The sequence below is a fragment of the Procambarus clarkii genome, chromosome 17 (assembly GCF_040958095.1).
Source record: "Procambarus clarkii isolate CNS0578487 chromosome 17, FALCON_Pclarkii_2.0, whole genome shotgun sequence".
Lineage (NCBI taxonomy): Eukaryota > Metazoa > Arthropoda > Malacostraca > Decapoda > Cambaridae > Procambarus > Procambarus clarkii.
This window is the reverse complement of record NC_091166.1, coordinates 45832278-45849991: the sequence shown is the minus strand read 5'-3', so window position 1 is coordinate 45849991 and position 17714 is coordinate 45832278. Positions and strand designations below refer to the sequence as shown.

The 17714-nt window shown below is 39.6% G+C and overlaps 1 protein-coding gene across 4 annotated transcripts in view; it reads right to left on the bottom strand.

Moving 5' to 3' along the window:
• LOC123772502 (uncharacterized) overlaps window positions 1-17714 on the bottom strand; it is a 174189-nt gene that overhangs the window by 111385 nt on the left and 45090 nt on the right. For 3 of the 4 annotated variants that reach the window (XM_045765723.2, XM_045765725.2, XM_069325963.1), the window contains exon 2: window positions 7769-7902. In XM_045765723.2, the coding sequence (XP_045621679.2) occupies window positions 7769-7825 (57 nt within the window). In that variant the 5' untranslated portion in view covers window positions 7826-7902. Of the gene's footprint in view, window positions 1-1452; window positions 1576-7768; window positions 7903-17714 lie in introns of all 4 variants that reach the window. The other variant, XM_069325961.1, reaches the window with a different exon arrangement.

The following is a 17714-nucleotide window of genomic DNA, read 5'->3' as shown; positions in this document are numbered from 1 at the left end:
CAGGGACACTAAAGCCCCGAAATCATCTCAAGATAACCTCAAGATCTTCACCAAATTCTTCAAGAACCAAATCCACCTTGACACAAAATGACAGACATTAACACAAACACAGAAAACTTGAAAAACAAATGCACAACATACCATGCACCCAGCCCTGGGACCTAACTTCCAAAACTTCACACATGTTCAGAAATGCAAATTACCAGTAGTGTCAACACTCAGTGAAATACATATAAAAAGCACAGAGACTAGCAAGATACCAGTTACAGTACTTAGAAATGGTAGATACAATCAGATCCCACAAGGGAGGTAGCAAAGCAATAACACAAGTGTGTTATTGTGGAGTGTAAAGTGCGTATAAAGTGGTGGAGGCCAAGACCGTCAGTAGTTTCAGAGCGTTATATGACAAAGAGTGCTGGGAAGACGGGACACCACGAGCGTAGCTCTCATCCTGTAAGTACACTTAGGTAATTACAAACTTAATAGGCAGACGACGAGTCACAATAATGTGGCTTACGATATGAAAACTAAACCACACCACAAATGAACGCAACGACCCTTAACAAGTTGTCGTTGTCTAACAATAGAGTAACAAATTATCGTTGAGAGGATGACAAATTACCCTTTAAGAGGGTAATTTGTTGTCAAATTTCAAATTTTATGGGGGGGGGAGGGGAAAGAGGGCAGAGATTTTGAAAAGGAAGATCCTACTCTTAACAACTAACTGCTCATTCACTATGAGAAGCATGGAAGCTGTAACATTAAATGAGAATGCTGGTGTTGTATCCACAGACTTTGCAAAGCTGTATGACAAGTGTGACAATAAATTTATTCTGTATCCCATAAAATTAGTTCCAAAGGAGTAATAAGCAGAGTGAGGTGATGTTCAATTTTCTGACAAATAGGTCACTAAGAGTAAAAGTAGACTACACAAAATCTAATCCAAGTACAGTATAAAGCTGGGTACCACATGCCACTGCTCCTTTGCACTGCTCCTCTTAACATCAAGCAAAAATACAAACTACAATTATCTATTATCCTTTGTAGATGATACAAAAATTAGCATGAAAACTGGTTTTGGAAAAAAGACACTGAAAATCTAGAGACAGACAGACTAACATATTTTTTCAGTGCCATGAAATAAAACATGATGTTCAAGCAAAATTTAAACTACTGAGATATGGACAAAATTAAGAACACAATAATCATACAGGTTACAAGATGCAATCAGATCACCCCACAACAGAAACGACATGTAAAGGATTTAAAACTCTTAGAAATGAATGTTGGAAACCAAACATTTAGGGAGCAAAACAACGTCAACTTTTTATCAGCTGGCGAAAATGGTAAAAAGTGGATTATGAGAACTTTCAAAATAAGGAATGCCACCCCACTGCTCCTACTTTTCTAATCACTTGAGCAATCCCACCTGGAATAGTGCTCTGTACTCACCTTCCCTTCCATGTCAGGAGTGATATCCAAAAGAGAAGATGCTGTATATAGAGAAACTATACTGCATGCACAAAGTAAAACATCTACATTAGTGGGACCGTCTCAAAGCTCTCAGAATGCACTCTGAAATGGAGACAAGAGCTGTCACAAAGAGTAATACATATATACATGGAAGATACTTGAAGGTCAGACTCACAGTCTGCACAATAAAATAACTTACTGAGTGAATGGCATGGTAAGAAGTGCAAAATAGACCCGGTGAAGAGCAGCGATGACAAAGAAAATCAGACAACACTCAATATTAGAGGCTCACAACTTTTCAACCTACTTCCAGTAAATGTAAGAAATATTGCCAGAACAAACATTGAAATTTTCAAGAGGGAACTGAAGTAGTTCCAGTAGGAAATGCCAGAATGGGCTTACAGATTACCATCAGCAAGAAAAAGCCTTACCAACAAAATTAATCACTAAAAAAAACCTAGCTCCCAGTTATCTTGAGATGATTTCAGAGCTTAGCGTCCCTGTGGCTCGGTCCTCGACCAGGCCTCATTTTTAGTTACACACCCCAGGAAGCAGCCTGTAACAGCTGTCTAACTCCCAGGCACCTATTTACTACCAGGTGAATAAGCGCATCAGGGTGAAAGAAGCTCTGCCCATTTGTTTACACCTCCACCAGGGATCGAACCCGGAACCTTTGGACGACAATCCCAAACACTGTCCACTCAGCTATCAGACCCATCAAAACAGGCTACAATATTAGAAAAGCTCTCAAAATCATACACAAGTAAACCAGAGCCAATACAGAACACCTTCAGTTTAGGTCACCAAAGGAAACCTATAAATCGAAAGGTATAGTATTTTATTAATTAGGTTTAATTACAAGCAAGAAAGAACTTTCATGCCAAGTTTCAAATAACACGGACGAATTTTGGCAGAAATTAAGTTGACTGTAAATTAACATGGATAACACTCATTAATCCTCAGCACTAGTGTTGGACTACTGACACATGCTTGCATTCTTGTATTTAATAAATGTTTTTGTTATATTCATGCACCATTGCACATTCTAAGCATTTTTGACTAAAGTGCTATATTTATGGGTGAAAGGTGAAGGAAATATACAGTATTAATGTTAACACTTTGATGGTCTCGCCTCTCCGGGCGTTCACAACAATAAATGCTCTGGGCTTCCTCGGGCCACTCACAGGCTGCTCAGTGATGTAAATTTTGTTATCATTTTATGATTTCTAAGTTATTTGTTGGGTTATAACTTATAAATTTGGTATCAAGATGTTTAAAAATCAATTCTCTAGAGAATGAATGCAAAGACAAAAGTGCATTTAGAATAGATTGTGATCCTCTACACACACATTCCTGACCGTGTACAGTGGATTCGGTAGGTCCCACTCAGTGATACTTAAAATGTTTACAATCATTTTACATTTTCAAAGTTATTTGTTAGGTTATAACTAAAAATTTGATATCAAAATACTCGCAGATGAATTCACTAGAAAACAGATGCAACAACAAAAGTGTTTTTAAAGCAGATTATGTACAACAGTGATGAAAATACGAATGTTTATGAATAGCAATCGGATGAAGAATTTCAGCATCATCGGAATGCAAAACTTTTAAAGAATGTCTCTCTTAAATGTAACCCTAAGATTGATTTGCACTTTTGTGTAAGAATGCAACCCCAGATAAATTAAGAGATGCTTGTATTCTAAATCAACTAGGCTCTTTTTTTTTCTCTCTCTCCCTTTCTTAACCATTAAAGGTAATTTATCATATGTTTTTACCTGGGCCAATACAGTTATCATTTGCCAATATCAGTTAACACCCAGTTATTATTCAAATTATATAAATATGATTACAGGGTATCACATATCTACATGAATGTAATGGAGTTAACCCAATAATATCGTTATTAATAATATTAATAATTTGGTGTTCCCACCAGTGTTATCTTCTTGAGGTTATCTTGAGATGATTTCAGGGCTTAGCGTTTCCGCTGCCCGGTCCTCAGCCAGGCTTCCGTTTTTGTTTGTTTGAATCTATTTCTGGACAAAATTAATAGACTAATAGACAAAATAACAACAGAGTGAGTGTCAAGACATTTCCTTGGAGCCAGAATAGGCTCCAAGTGCCAGAAGCAGGCTTATTTTCTATATAGGTACAGTATACATATTACACTGTAGGCCAATATACAGCACTTAAATCACTGCTTTGTCATTTACATCCATAAATCAAGTCAACACAATACATAAACCAATAAATATTACTAGTTTGCGTATTAATCAAAATTTATAATTTGACTCTTCACCGCTGCACCAAGATTCACCAAACTGCATTATCTAACGCTGACACATTCAGTGACCTTTCCATTAGGCTAATGTGTACGCCTCACATAACCAGAAGATAAGCTTTATGAGACTTAATCCATGTGAATGAATTATTCTATAGGACCTTTTTCTATTCTTCCCCCCCCCCCCCCCCACATGTGTGAGGTGACAGTTTTGATGACAGCCACCCTTGAGGAGTCTAGACACTTCTTCTTGCTCACACCTGCACTCTCATGATGATAACTGCTGGTACATACAGTATCTCTTCTACTTGCAATTTTTGTTTAATTTTAAATCAAATGGACTAAAATCCAAGAGTACTGCGATCACACCGTATATGCATACAGGAAAATTCCCCCATTTACAGGATATATTCAGCTACAGTAGTGATACAGAAACTTGAAATGCAACACAAAACACATTTTGAAATTAGCATTTTTTATATATCTTGCCAGAAAAGAACCTATTCTTTCTAGATGGGATCATACCTGGATTGTACCTGGATGGGGTTCTGGGAGTAGTTCTACTCCCCAAGCCCAGCCCAAGGACAGGCATGATTTGTGAGAGCTCAGTCCAAACGGATGTTGCTTGGAGCAGCCCGCAGGCCCACATATCCACGACAGCCCGGTGGTCCGGGACTTCTTGAAGAAAACTATCCAGTTTTCTCTTGAGCCTGTCTACGATTGTTTCGGCAATATTTCTTATGATTACTGAGAGTATGTTGAACAACTGTGAACCTCTGTTGTTTATACAGTGTTCTTTGTGCCTATGGTACCTCTGCTTTTCACTGGTTCTATTTTGCATTTCCTTCCATATTGTTATTTTACTGTGTAGATTTGGGACCCTGGCCTCCAGTATTTTCTACATGTATATTATTTGATAACTTTCTTGTCTCCTGCCTCGTACATTTGGAGAGCTTCAAGACGATCCCAATAATTTAGATGCTTTATCATGTCTATGTATCTTCTTATCTTAAGGTTATCTTGAGATGATTTCAGGGCTTAGCGTCCCCGCGGCCCGGTCCTCGACCAGGCCTCCTTTTTGTTACATACCCCCAGGAAGCAGCCCGTAGCAGGTGTCTAACTCCCAGGTACCTATTTACTGCTAGGTAACAGGGGCATCAGGGTGAAAGAAACTTTTTTTTCCATTTGTCTCCGCCTCCACCGGGGATCGAACCCGGAACCTCAGGACTATGAAACTGAAGCGTTGTCCACCCAGTTGTCAGGCACCCCTATGTATGCTGTATACGTTCTCTGTACAGTATTCCCACTATTTCAGCAATCTCTCCTGCTCTGACGGGGGAACCGAGTATCGAGCAGCACTCAAGACAGGACAGTACTCAAGAATGAGGAAATGTAGATGTTTATCTCTCAGAATGTTTGGTAATATGTTTATTGTTTGTGATGTTGGTGATGTGTGTATATGTATGTATTAACACGATGTACTGAACGGGGTGAGAATAGCTTGAGCTACCTCATCCCTTTGTGTGTATTTTACCTCAATAAACTTATTTCAATTTCAATTTCAGTACTCAAGAACAGTACAACCACTGTGATGGGATCCCTGGATTTGAGAGTTCTTGTAATCCATCCTATAATTTTTCTTACTGATGCTATACAGTATTTGCTTGGTTATGCTCCCTAAATGTTAGGTCATTAGACATCACTTTTTTTGTGCTTTTTTATAGGTTTGATTTTTATATGGAATGGAATTGCTTTTGTATGGTTTTCTATTAGAAAATATGGTTCAAGTAACAAAATCAGGCTATGTATGTGCTCCCAAAACATATAATATAAATGTACAACCAAGACAATATACAAGATTTAAATTTTTGGTCGGGAGGGGTTGAAGTTACCCAATATAAGCTTATACATGTTACAAATGTATAGTGTACTGTATCATAACTACAACAAATAAGCATATTGTATTTACCAAGGAATTTTATGCATTTTAATTGCAAATTACAACCAAATTTTAAGTACAGTATGCCTTTTTTTTCCCACATTGTATTGTTAAAATTTGTAATATTTAAAATGTATTCATAGACCAGTCTGAATTCTCTAATCAATCATCAATATGCCACATGAAATCCTTAGTCGTGAAGAATCTCACTTGTGCATAGTTTTCAAATCTGCATCTTTGAGTACTGTATTGTGAGAGAGACTGCCAAAGGCATTAAACATTTAATTACTTCATCCAATGGCCTGACCATGTACTATATGTGGTAATCCAGCTCCAGTTTAAAACTGTAACCCTTAAGCTAAAGCCTAAGAACAATTCCTTTTACTGATAATAATCACAACACTCATATACCAGAATGCAGACTACAGTATTGTTAACATATCAGCTAGGGTCAATGTTAATCCAATTGCAAAGGGATTCATAGTTTTGCAAACAACTGATTATTTGAAAATGACAGCTCTTTTATGCACATTAACACCAGAATGAAACGTTAAATCACTGAACAGCACCGAGTAATGTTATAAACTCAGGATTTAGATGGACAAAATGTCCTTGGTTCAAAAAGTCAAAAAGCAATTTCCATTTGTATTAGTGAATGAATTGCACATTTAACTACTGTGATTTTTTTTGTAGAGAATTTTTGTAATTTTATGGAGAACTATACAATTATTTCTGCTTACCCACTGCACTGTGCCAAACGACAAATGTTGTTTAGAGAGTTGTCCGTTTTGTTTTTAATTAGGCTATATTTTAATGTTTTTTAATGTTTTCATCACTCTGTGTTTTAGAATGAAAATAGTTGAGTTTGGAAACATTTTAACATTAGCTTTACCTGAACATTTAAAAAAAAAAAAAATACAGTATGTCCTTAACAATTTGCACTATGAAGTTCTTGCCAAAAACAGGTGCATAGTGCAGGGGTTAATGAAACCCTTACATTCCTAGGTTTATTCCTAGGTCATTCCTAGATTTATGATAAGACAGTAAATCAAACAGCAGCACTACTATGGCGGTGTGAAGACCTTTACCCAATTCGATGCGTAGGTTTCCCACCCACACTACACTGCTGTTTCTTCATTTAATTCACTTATCTCTAACTCTGTACAGTACTGTATTTGAATTTTAACAAATACTATTTTATCACATTTTTTTCACCTTGTGCCACTCCATGTTTTCAGATTTTTTCTGTCCGAATTTCTTATTCAAATGTATTTGCCAAGGACATTCTTTCTGTACATACTGTACACTGTTGTTTTCAAGCACAGCACTGTAAAGCAAATAGCCCCTGCTCTACTTTTATGAAAGCCTCACCAGCATGCAATAATTCCTCACAAAAGTTTCAGGTTCAGTATCTCTTTCAAGTCTTTTTGAAAAACCTGAATATACTGTACATAAAATTTAACCACCTTTCCCATGAAAAAAATTTGTAAATGTCTGAGGAAAGATCTGACTGTGGCCTTCCCCTCTATAATTAGGAGTCTGGGTTTGAAGGTTTGCATAGTACAGTACCTCCATTTCAAGGATAAAGGCAGGCCATAGGAAACAAGATGCTTTGCATATGACCTGAACGAAAAGGCGACTTGTCAAAGGAAACAAGATGCTCTCCACATGACCTCCTGAAGAAGGGTCATTCACCAAACGAAGCAACATGCTTTGTGTATGACCTCCCCTCGATGAATGGCAACTTGCCACAGGAAACGAGATGCTATGCATATGACCATCCCTTGAAGAATGGCAACGTGCTGGAAGAAACACTGTGCTATGCATGTGGTCACCCCTCAAGGACGGGTAGTTGCCAGATGGGACAAGGTGCTATAAATAGATCGACAGATCGTGTGCAAGAGCAAAATTACCATTACAATATGTTTCCTAATTCCCTGATACAAATTGCTTTTGATTAATCTATGAGCACTACATTAATATATTAATACTATGTCATATTTGTTTAAGAAAGTAGTTTGTTTTTTTAATGGACCAACCTAAACACACTGAATGCAACATTTGTTACAGACCTTTGCAGCTGCTTCTTGGGCAGCTTTTAGACTTGCAGCTGATCCAGTTTCCTTCATACTCGACTATGCACAAGGAGAGTCGACCCCAGCTTTAGCAAGGTTAAGGTCCATATGTGATGAGTTATATGTGGTCTCTGACAACAAGAATCAAATCATCAGTAAAGTCTATTTGATATCTAATCTATGTATACATAAATTTCCAATTCAGTGGTCTATACAGCATTATCTTAAGAACAAACAAGGTGCATCTTAATGCTCTCCTTACTAATGATTACCACAAATCTCAGTTTTAGACCTAACCTGGAATGATATGCCTGGAAATCTCTCTCTCAAAACAACAATCGTGTACAAAAATACTTAAATATAAAAACATCCCTGGTTTGAATACAGTGAAGGCATCCATAAGCTAGCAGCTATTAGTGTCACTATAGGCCTAACCATAAACGAAAAGAAGGGTCTGAGGTAAAGATGAACTAGCAACCCTTGCTCTGCGCAGTACCTGAGAAATGTAGATTTAAAAATGTGAAACACGCTTATTCACTTTTAAACCAAGTACAGTATATAAAAGGCACGTAATTTCTTTGCTATGTAGTACGTGGGTTGAGCACAGATTATTGAATGATACTAGGGTCTAGTCTACTGTGTTGTCTGTGGCATCTAGGGATAAAAAACATGCCACATTATATTTTGTAAAATTTGGGGATTATAGTATTTTCTTGCAAAATTGCATCTCTAGAGAATTTTGAATTTGATTATGTATAGTAGAGCATAAGTTGCTGGAAAGTGAAGTGAATATTAAACATTTATGTTTAAAGAATGTGTTATTAAGTGGCCAAAAAAACAAACAGCATCGAATGTAATGAAACGCCTCTTTCTGGTGGGTCCCTTGTGGCTCATCTTTTGCTAGCTACCTGGATAGCTCTACCCAATTCAGTTTACATCAGGCCCTTGTGATACTAGCAAGGATACTAGATCACTCAGACCAAGAAAAAAGTAACCAGAAAGGTGAGCAAGACAATACAGATGATAAAAAGGTAAACAAAACATAGTAAACAAGACACCAAAATGAACTCCTCAATCATGTAGTAGTTCACTAGCTAGTTATGTGCTAAGTAGCCACCTCTAATCAGCCCCCCCCCCCCAGCTGATACACCAGTCATTTTAGCCAGGCAGATGAAAAGCCGAAGCTCCTAAAAATGGGAAAGGAGGGTCCAGGGAGCCACCAACAACCCACCAGAGAGACGTTTCATTACATTCAACACTGGTTTTCTGGGAGAGCTCCTAGGGAGGTCATCATTAATTTACCATGGAGAACCAAACAAAATGGGACACTCATCAAGGGCAGAGAGAAATTACAGACAGTAGCCCATCTCAAAGCCAACACAAGCCCAGAATGGACCAAACAGCTTCACCAAGTACTGAACAACTAGCACTCTGCAGATACCCAAGTGTTCTGGTATGGAAAAAGCCATGCCAGGCTACCAAGGAAAAATGTGTGTTGCCTGCAAGCCAGGAACAATCAGGAACCTCGTACCACATCCAGAAAAAAGTGGCAGACACGAATTCAAAAGGTCAATCCATCAAGGACACAAGAGCCTTGATCTTGAAGGAGGAAGCAAAACGGGTCCATGTGCACCACTAAGTTAAGCACACACAGGGGAGGGGGGCAGGGTTGCTGAGGAATCCATCTCAAACAATGAGGGTGGGTTTAACAAACCCTTCACATTCAGAGAAATACCCCTCATCAGAGGAACCCAAAACCATTCAGGGTAGAAGGGCACCCAATAACCCACCTTGGGATCATCCCCAACTTTGGACACCCAAATAAATGAAGACTCAAAGGCAGAGCCATGTTCTATGCCAGATGCAGAGGACAGAAAAATGTCTCCTCTGGAAAGGATCCACAGACACAATTCCCTCCCCCAAGAAACAGAAGGCAAAAGATCCTTTGCAAAAAGCAGTAACCTAACTGCCTACCACAGAAGTGGTAGGAGTGGTCCCTAGAGATGATCCAGCCTCACAAAAGAATCACCAATCTAAAGCCCAGAGCAACAAAGGCTTGCCCCAAGGCAAGCTAAATACCATTAGCCGTGTCTAAAGTAGGAGATGAAGAGGCAAACTTGATGCAGGTGGAAACCATTAACTGGAAACAACCAAAATCTGGATCATGGTAAGACAACGGGCAACACATCAACACCCAACTGCAATGACGCATACAGGAAAACCTGCCGAGTCCACAGAGGGAAGTACATCAAAACCAGAGACCCAATAATAGCACCATGTTGCAGGCTTAGAGTAAAATTTATCACTTACCCAGCATGCAGAGACATTAAGAAAGGAATATAAGATGATCAAGGCACAGCCTTCACACACACTCAGTGAGAGCTGGTTCATAATGCCCCTCCAAAAACTACATGGGGTTTGCTGGGTTCCAAAAAGAGACCAAACAGGAAGTACTAGGCACAGAGGCTCTCACTGAATATCACATACTAAACACAGCTTAGAGGCATAGGGAGGGGGTGTAGAGAGCACAAGTGGCACACTGTAAAAACAAGCATGTGAGCACCCTGTGTGATCCTGAAAAAAAAACTTGACTGCCCCTCACAAAAGCTCAACAGGTACGAGAATCCTGGGTTCTCTTACCTGGTGTTGAAGAGGCAACACCAGAGAACACAAAGACACTATCTCTAGGCACAAGCAATTCAACGGGACCGGTTAAGACTACACCAGAAGCAAAGCTTATCATGTGAAGCAAATACTAATACAGCATATAGAACGACTCACAATTGGGAATACCAGAGTTAAAATCCTGGACAGGAAAGATATGGTTGGGCACATTTCCTTCCACCCAGTGCCTCTGTTCACTTAGCAGTACTACAGGGTGCCTGGCATTTGCCAGATCTCTCCCCCATCTGTCCGTCCATCCATCCGACCATCCATCCATCTCTATCTATTTCTCCATCTGTCTATCCATCTATATATTTACAAACCTTTCTGTCCATATATCTATGCATCCATCTATTCATTCACTATATACACACACATTAATTGATACATACAAACAGTCATTGATATATTCATTAATTTATTCATATATCCACCGATGCATTTATTCATTGGTACTGTACTTACAGACTCACTCATCAATACATACAGTACATACATTCATATATACATACATATTGATCATCTAGACATCTAAGATCAATACCGAGTGTGTGGGGCTTGAGCAGTGTGTTTTATCGAGTACATTCTGGCATTGACAGATGGGGGATGGGTCACCACACTCAAACTTATGAAGTGCATGAAAGTGGCTACAATACAGACATTTAGTTTATTTCCACTTTTCCATTTACTGTATTTCCATTTTGCAACAAACTTGATCATTCTACTGTACAAGGAAAAAGCAATTCTAACCTTAACTGTCTAAACAGCAGTTAACCAGATAAAATCATTGGCTCATAATGCAATTGCATGGTTCATTTAGCAACCGCAGTGCTGATCTGGAATGTCGGTTGCTTCGTATGTGGTGGGCACCCACCATGGTTCATGAGCTGGAGATGGTTTGCTTGCAATGTGGGGCATTCATCTTAAGAGGGGCTCAGTAGTCCAACTCCCTTGTGTTTACCTATTGTTGGCTGTGAGGCTCAATGTCACAGTTGCCCAGTCTCTGACGAGGCCTCCTGGATGGCCAACCAAGGTCAGGGTCAACCAAGCTGATAAGATACAGCTGCTCGCAGCCTGACATGGAATCACAGCCCAGTTGATCAGGTATCCTTTGGAGGTGTTTATCAAGTCCCTTTGAACACCATGAGAGGTTCTCCTCTGTTCCAATTCTTATTAGTTTTGCTTTATCGGTAACACTAAAATAAAGAAGCCCATTTTGTATTAGGTTTTAGATGCTTATTTGAATCACGATAGGCCCTAGTACCAACCCTTGTGGTGGTCCACTCAATATTTTTATATGCTAATCTCCTCTGTATGTAATTCTTTGCCGCCTCCTTGAGACTTCCTCACCCATCTTCATATGCTTTTTCAAACATAGTAGCCTGCATTTTATCCAAATGGAGCAGCTGTCTCTTGTAATGGATAATATTTTAAACTTCCTGATAATCAAGATACAATCTACCCAACTTTGTTATAAGTACATAATCAAAGATTAATACACAGTAATAATTGTTAATACAGTTAGCAATTCATGCTTAATGCTCTCAATGTTCATCAAATTCTGTGAAGACCAACGCTTGCCTTGCTAGTTGGTTACCACTGCCTATACACCCAATCTGAATTTTCTTCCCAACATGTTCAGAAATGCCTTTCTACCATTCACCGGTTTCTCTCCATCTCTCTCTTTTCTCCCTCTAAGATACATTTTATGTCAATGGATGATTGAAATCTCCAGTTACTACAGGTGGGTTTTCTTTCAGTACTTAAAAACAGCAGCAATACTATTATATCAATTCTTTACTCGCTGTTTTATTTGTGTTAAATTCACAGATATTTGTCACCAATTATTTACTTGTTATTAATTTAATATGAAATTAGTGCTGCTAATCTTTATTAGAAGCAGAACGTGGGATGCAACTACACAGTGGTTCAATGTCCATCTTGGAAAGATGATTCCTATATGCTGGAGTTTACTACAACCTAATAAATTGTCACAGTTGGGGAGTGATCTCTGTCCATCCAGATGTACCATAGACTGCTAAAGGAGGTCAAGGCATACTCACAAGGGCAAACTTTGAATAATTAACAAGCTTGTAATTTTAAACCATTCTCCAAGAAACAAGTAATGTCTCTAATGAAGGGGGGTTCTGAGGGGAAAAAAAGGAGTCTTGTGCAGGCAGCAGCATAAGCTGGTTGAAGCCAACTGATGGGGGACTAATAGAAAACAGAGTTGTCTGACCAAAACTTAAGGGACCATTCGGAATGACTCAGTTCTCTGATTTCCAACTGAAATGCCTATGCACTTATACTCATTAGCTTAGGTAAATTACCCTCTATGTCCCTCTATGCCATAAAAATAACACAAATACTGTACTGTACTGTAGTTCTCATGGGTGTCCTATGAACAAAATTCCAGTAACTAACAGATAATAATGGCTCACTGGGTCACTATTAAATTTCTGCCACCTAACATGAAGATAACAGAGGTACAATAATCATAAATTGTACCGTGAGCTAGACTTGCTCTCCACCAATGATCACAAAATATTTGAGCTCCAAGAGTGTGGAACAAAGACCATTGGTCACAATCTTAGCCAAAAGGTGTAACAAAAAAAAAATAAGAATACAGTACCTGTACTTTTAAAATAATCAACGTGCTATAGCTGTCCATTGCAATGTCTCACATCTTTAATAAAACTGGTCATAATTTATATAAACAACCATCATGACAATGATGGAATATATATCGGATTACACTGCCAGACCCCTCCGTTCAACTTTTAAATGTTCAATTTGAAATGTCGAACCAGGCATCAGACCAGCTGTCCCACCATTCCCCACCCCACAAAAGACCTATGTAGTATGGTGGTCAGCCCCAGAGTTGCCATGGCGTGACCTCTGCACCTGCTATGATGGCCCAGTCTTACCTTCGTGTTTACATGCAGCCATCAAAGATCCTCTCCTCTCTCACCATTTTAAATCATAATAAATATTACATCCTGCCACTCAGAAAATGCACAAACTTTAATCAAGGCTTCAACAAGCTGTGAAGCCAAGAGAAAACATGATGAATTTTGAAAATAAAAAAGTTCAGATACAAAGTGTGACGGTGTACCACCCTACATCTTCCCTACTCCGGCGTAAAGAGTCATCTCTCTGCAACCCACACATTCTCTGATGCTCAGGGAACATTTTGGTATATATACAGGTATTCAAATTTAACGCGTGTGAGGTTAATTTGCTGATTTAGTTTTGGTTCTACAAGTGGCTTACACACTTTAGTATCACAAGATGGCGTCGGGGCGAAGATGTTCCCGCCAGAGGAGCCTGATGCCAGCCGTCTGGTGATTGGCCAGGTAAGGTCATGTGATGGAAGTGACCAATAGTGCGGCGCCCGAGTGGTATGACATCACAGGGCAGAAGGATCCAGGCGCTCTGGTGCCCTACGGCGCTCAGTATGTCACCGCCTGTCATTGAGCGCAGACACGCTCAAGTGAGCTCCCAGTTTGGAGGCTAGGAAGCCCCAGCCAGTGGACCTAAGCAGCCGCATTGATACTACAGACGTTGAGGAAGATTAGCCGACTCCTGGGAAGTACATGGAAGCAAGGCTTAATTGGTGTTAGAGCGCCAAGAGTTCTTTTGCTGATAATCTACGACGAAAGTGAACGTGGGTGTTGAGAGGATCGTGTGAATGCTCTGCAGGCCGCGTTCAGACACATCAGGCGAGCTCCTGTGAACGGGTCAAGTCCATTGGAAGATGAGAAGAGGACACTGAACCAGCAGCCCATCCTCTGAATATGAGGAGGTAAATGTAACAGCACAAGTAAGAGTACAGTAATTATGTACTATTCCTAGCAGTCAGGAATTGTACTTATCACACTTAGTATTAAACCGTACTGTCAAATAATCGCCAGAATCGCACTAAAATATTGTGAATATTTGAGTTTACCTGAAAAGCTGAATAGAAAACCACGACCTAGCCTAACCTTTTTAGTGTACGAGGACAAGCATTTTATTGCTTCTTTATTACGATTAGTACTTATAGCAATATTGATATTACAGTTTTATAAAACCAATAAAACAAAACTAATATCTTTCAATAAATTATAAAGTAACTCAGGATATTTTCAAATTTTGTATAAAATCTCTATTGTTTAATAAAGCTGAAAAAGAAATTCTTTATATTTAAAACTTGTGTACAGTGGCATCTCGACTTATGACTGCCCTGACTTACGATAATTTCGAGTTACGATATAAATTTGATCGAAAAATGCGACTCGACTTATGATAGTGTCATCGACTAACAATATTCATTGATACACGTTCGAGTCGACTGAGCGCATGGTTCCCGGTCGCGCAGGCTGACCTGCCTGAGTTTACTAGAGTCGCCCGCTTAGTAACGATCACTCTTATAAGAAATTCCATTTTTGTGGTGATTTTTTGCTTTTTGAACATAAAACTGATTATTATATATCACGCCATGGGGCCTAAGAAAGTCAGTGGTAAGGTCAGTCAAAGTCAAAGAAAACACATGTAAGAATGACCATAGAGGAAAAACATGGGATCATTTGTAAACATGAAAATGGTACTCATGTTGTTGAACTAGCTAGGCAATACAAAAAATCTTCAGGGGAGGAGGCGGCGGCGGCAGCAGTAGTAGTAGAGGATGTCCCTTCCTCATTAATTAAGAAAATGTGTGCACTATGGGAAGGACTGTAAAGTTTTGCTGAAAAGAATCACCCAGATAAAGCTGTAGCAGGCCATTGCATTGATCTTTTTAATGACAGTGTGATGCCTCACTACAGACAAGTGTTGCAAAGAAGGGAAAAACAATCTTCAATGGAATGATTTCTAGTGAGAAAATCAAGCAGTGAGTCAGAAGCAGGTCCTAGTGGTATGCAGGCAAAACGTGCCAGAATGTGTACCCCAGAGAAGTCCTCACTGCCTGATGTCATAATGGAAGGGGGCTCCCCTTCCGAACAGTAACACCTCTCCTCCTCCCCCCTCATCACCATCTTCCATATGCCATCAAGAGTCCTCCATAAAGGTAAGATAAACATATGTACTGCATTGTAGTTAGAGAATTTTTTTTTATTCAGTATAGAATGTTTTTTTTAAGTTAGTATTTTTGAGGGTGTGGAACGGATTAATTCAATTCCCTTTATTTCTTATGGGAAAAATCGTTTTCACTTACGATATTTTGACTAACGATATGTCTCTGGGAACGGATTACCATCGTAAATCAAGACCCCACTGTATATAGAATTGAACAAGAAAACTTCATCCTAAAATTCTGAGTGTTTTAACAGAAAATGAGGAGAATGTATGGGGAGGTAAATGTAACAGCACAAGTAAGTGTAATTATGTACTATTCCTAGCAGTCACAAATTGTACTTATTATACTTAGTATTAAACCATACTGTCAGATGGTTTAATACTAAGGAGGATGCATTGTAACCAGATTGCAAGTTTGTTTACAGTTCCAATATGGGAGAAGGGAGCCGATGTGCGCAGGGACCTGTCTTCAGGATTAAGGAGGAGGACCTGCCTTCCGGAGGGAGGAGGAGGTCCGTCTCCGTCTTCTCCGGGAGCAAGCATGGAGAAGACGCGCAACTACAAGTCATCTGAGGACCTTGAGTGCTCAGGACCTTGATCAACGGAGGACCAACCACAGGCACAGAAGACCTCACCCATCATCGCCAGAGGATGTGTTGACTTTGTAGCAGAGAATTAAGGTAGATAAATTCCCTCCCATTATCCCTTGATCTAGGAGAGCTGGAGTATTAATTATGCTGTGATCATTACTTTTAGTATTATTACCAGTGTGGTAGGATTAGGCCAAGTGCCAGGAAATATATATATACTGTATATACAAATGCTAATTTATGTGTGTGGGAGTAGTGACATTTTGTGGCAACGAGAGGAGGTGGCTGATTTCAAGAGATCATGTGTGAAGCATTTAAATAGTCCAGCTGACCGTGATGCCAGAAAAGGAGTGAGGAATGTTACCGTTGCCGAACAATTCTACATAATATATACTATGCAGATTTAGAGTAGTTTTCCTCAATAAACTTATCCTTACTTTAACCATTGTGTTTGATTGAGCCTTCTATCTCTAGGGTGAATTGAGTAAGTTATTCAATATTGCACTGCATTATATTTAGCATTGAGTCCTTGGCTTATGATAACTAATCACTGAGAAGTGTTGCTGGGATGTGAACACAGGTACTGTACCCAGCTGGCAACCTTGATTATGGGTGAGTGGCAAGAATTCACATGTGTGTTTCTTAGTGTTACTGAGGGCAAGTTTGGCCGGGAGTGACAGAGTTATGGCTGGATTTCCCCTACTCGTCATGGGTGCAAGGCTGTGACATGGGTAGTGTCTCAGCCCATGGCAAACTGGGGGGCTCCCAGGGTGATCAGTGGCATCCAGGTATAGGGGAGCGAAGACCCATGGAATACCCTAAACCGTAACAAAAGTTAGCAAAACTACTTTTTATTACATGTTGAAGGCTAAAGACAAGAGCTTTGGGATCAAGTCACAATCGACTTGAGAATGGTCGAGGACGGACCGAAACGTCGTCGTCCCTTCACCTTCTAGTCTGTGATCTGGTCAAATTACTTTAGCCACGTTATTGTGACTCATCGCCTGCAAAAGAGCTTTGCGAGTTATGCTAAAAGTGAGCGAGATGCAGACATGTGACGAATCAAAGAAACCAGTGTCAGGATGACCAATTAAAGAAAATGCCATGTATTTTCATCTGAAAATAAAGCTTTGTACAGGAATATGTGTAAAGTATAGAAATTAGAGATCATGCAAAAAATTCTTCATCTCTCAAGCAAATTTATATTGCTGAAGGTACGCGCTTCTATAGGGTCCCGGTAGTACAGTCGAGTTTGTTCTCCACAGACAATCGAGAATTCTGGGCTCGAGTCCCAAAAAGGACAGAAATGAGTGGGCACATTTCCTTTCACCTAATGCCTCTGTTCACCTAGCATTTAGTAGGTACTCAGGAGTTAGTCAGCTTGTTGTGGGGGTTGCATCCTGGGTGGGGTCAGTAATCCAGCCTTGGGGAGGGTGGAGGGGGGGGAAACCCCTCAAAGAAAGCCAAATGTGTATGAATACACTCTGGCTTCCTGTCCCCCAACAAAATGAATTGTTATAATGGTGTACACACATGCTCAGCAGGGTGAAAGTGATGGTTCAGCTTTAATCAAGGCAAGGAGAGGCTGTCTTTAGTAGCTGTGCAAATGCAGCTGGTACTGTATACTCAAATTC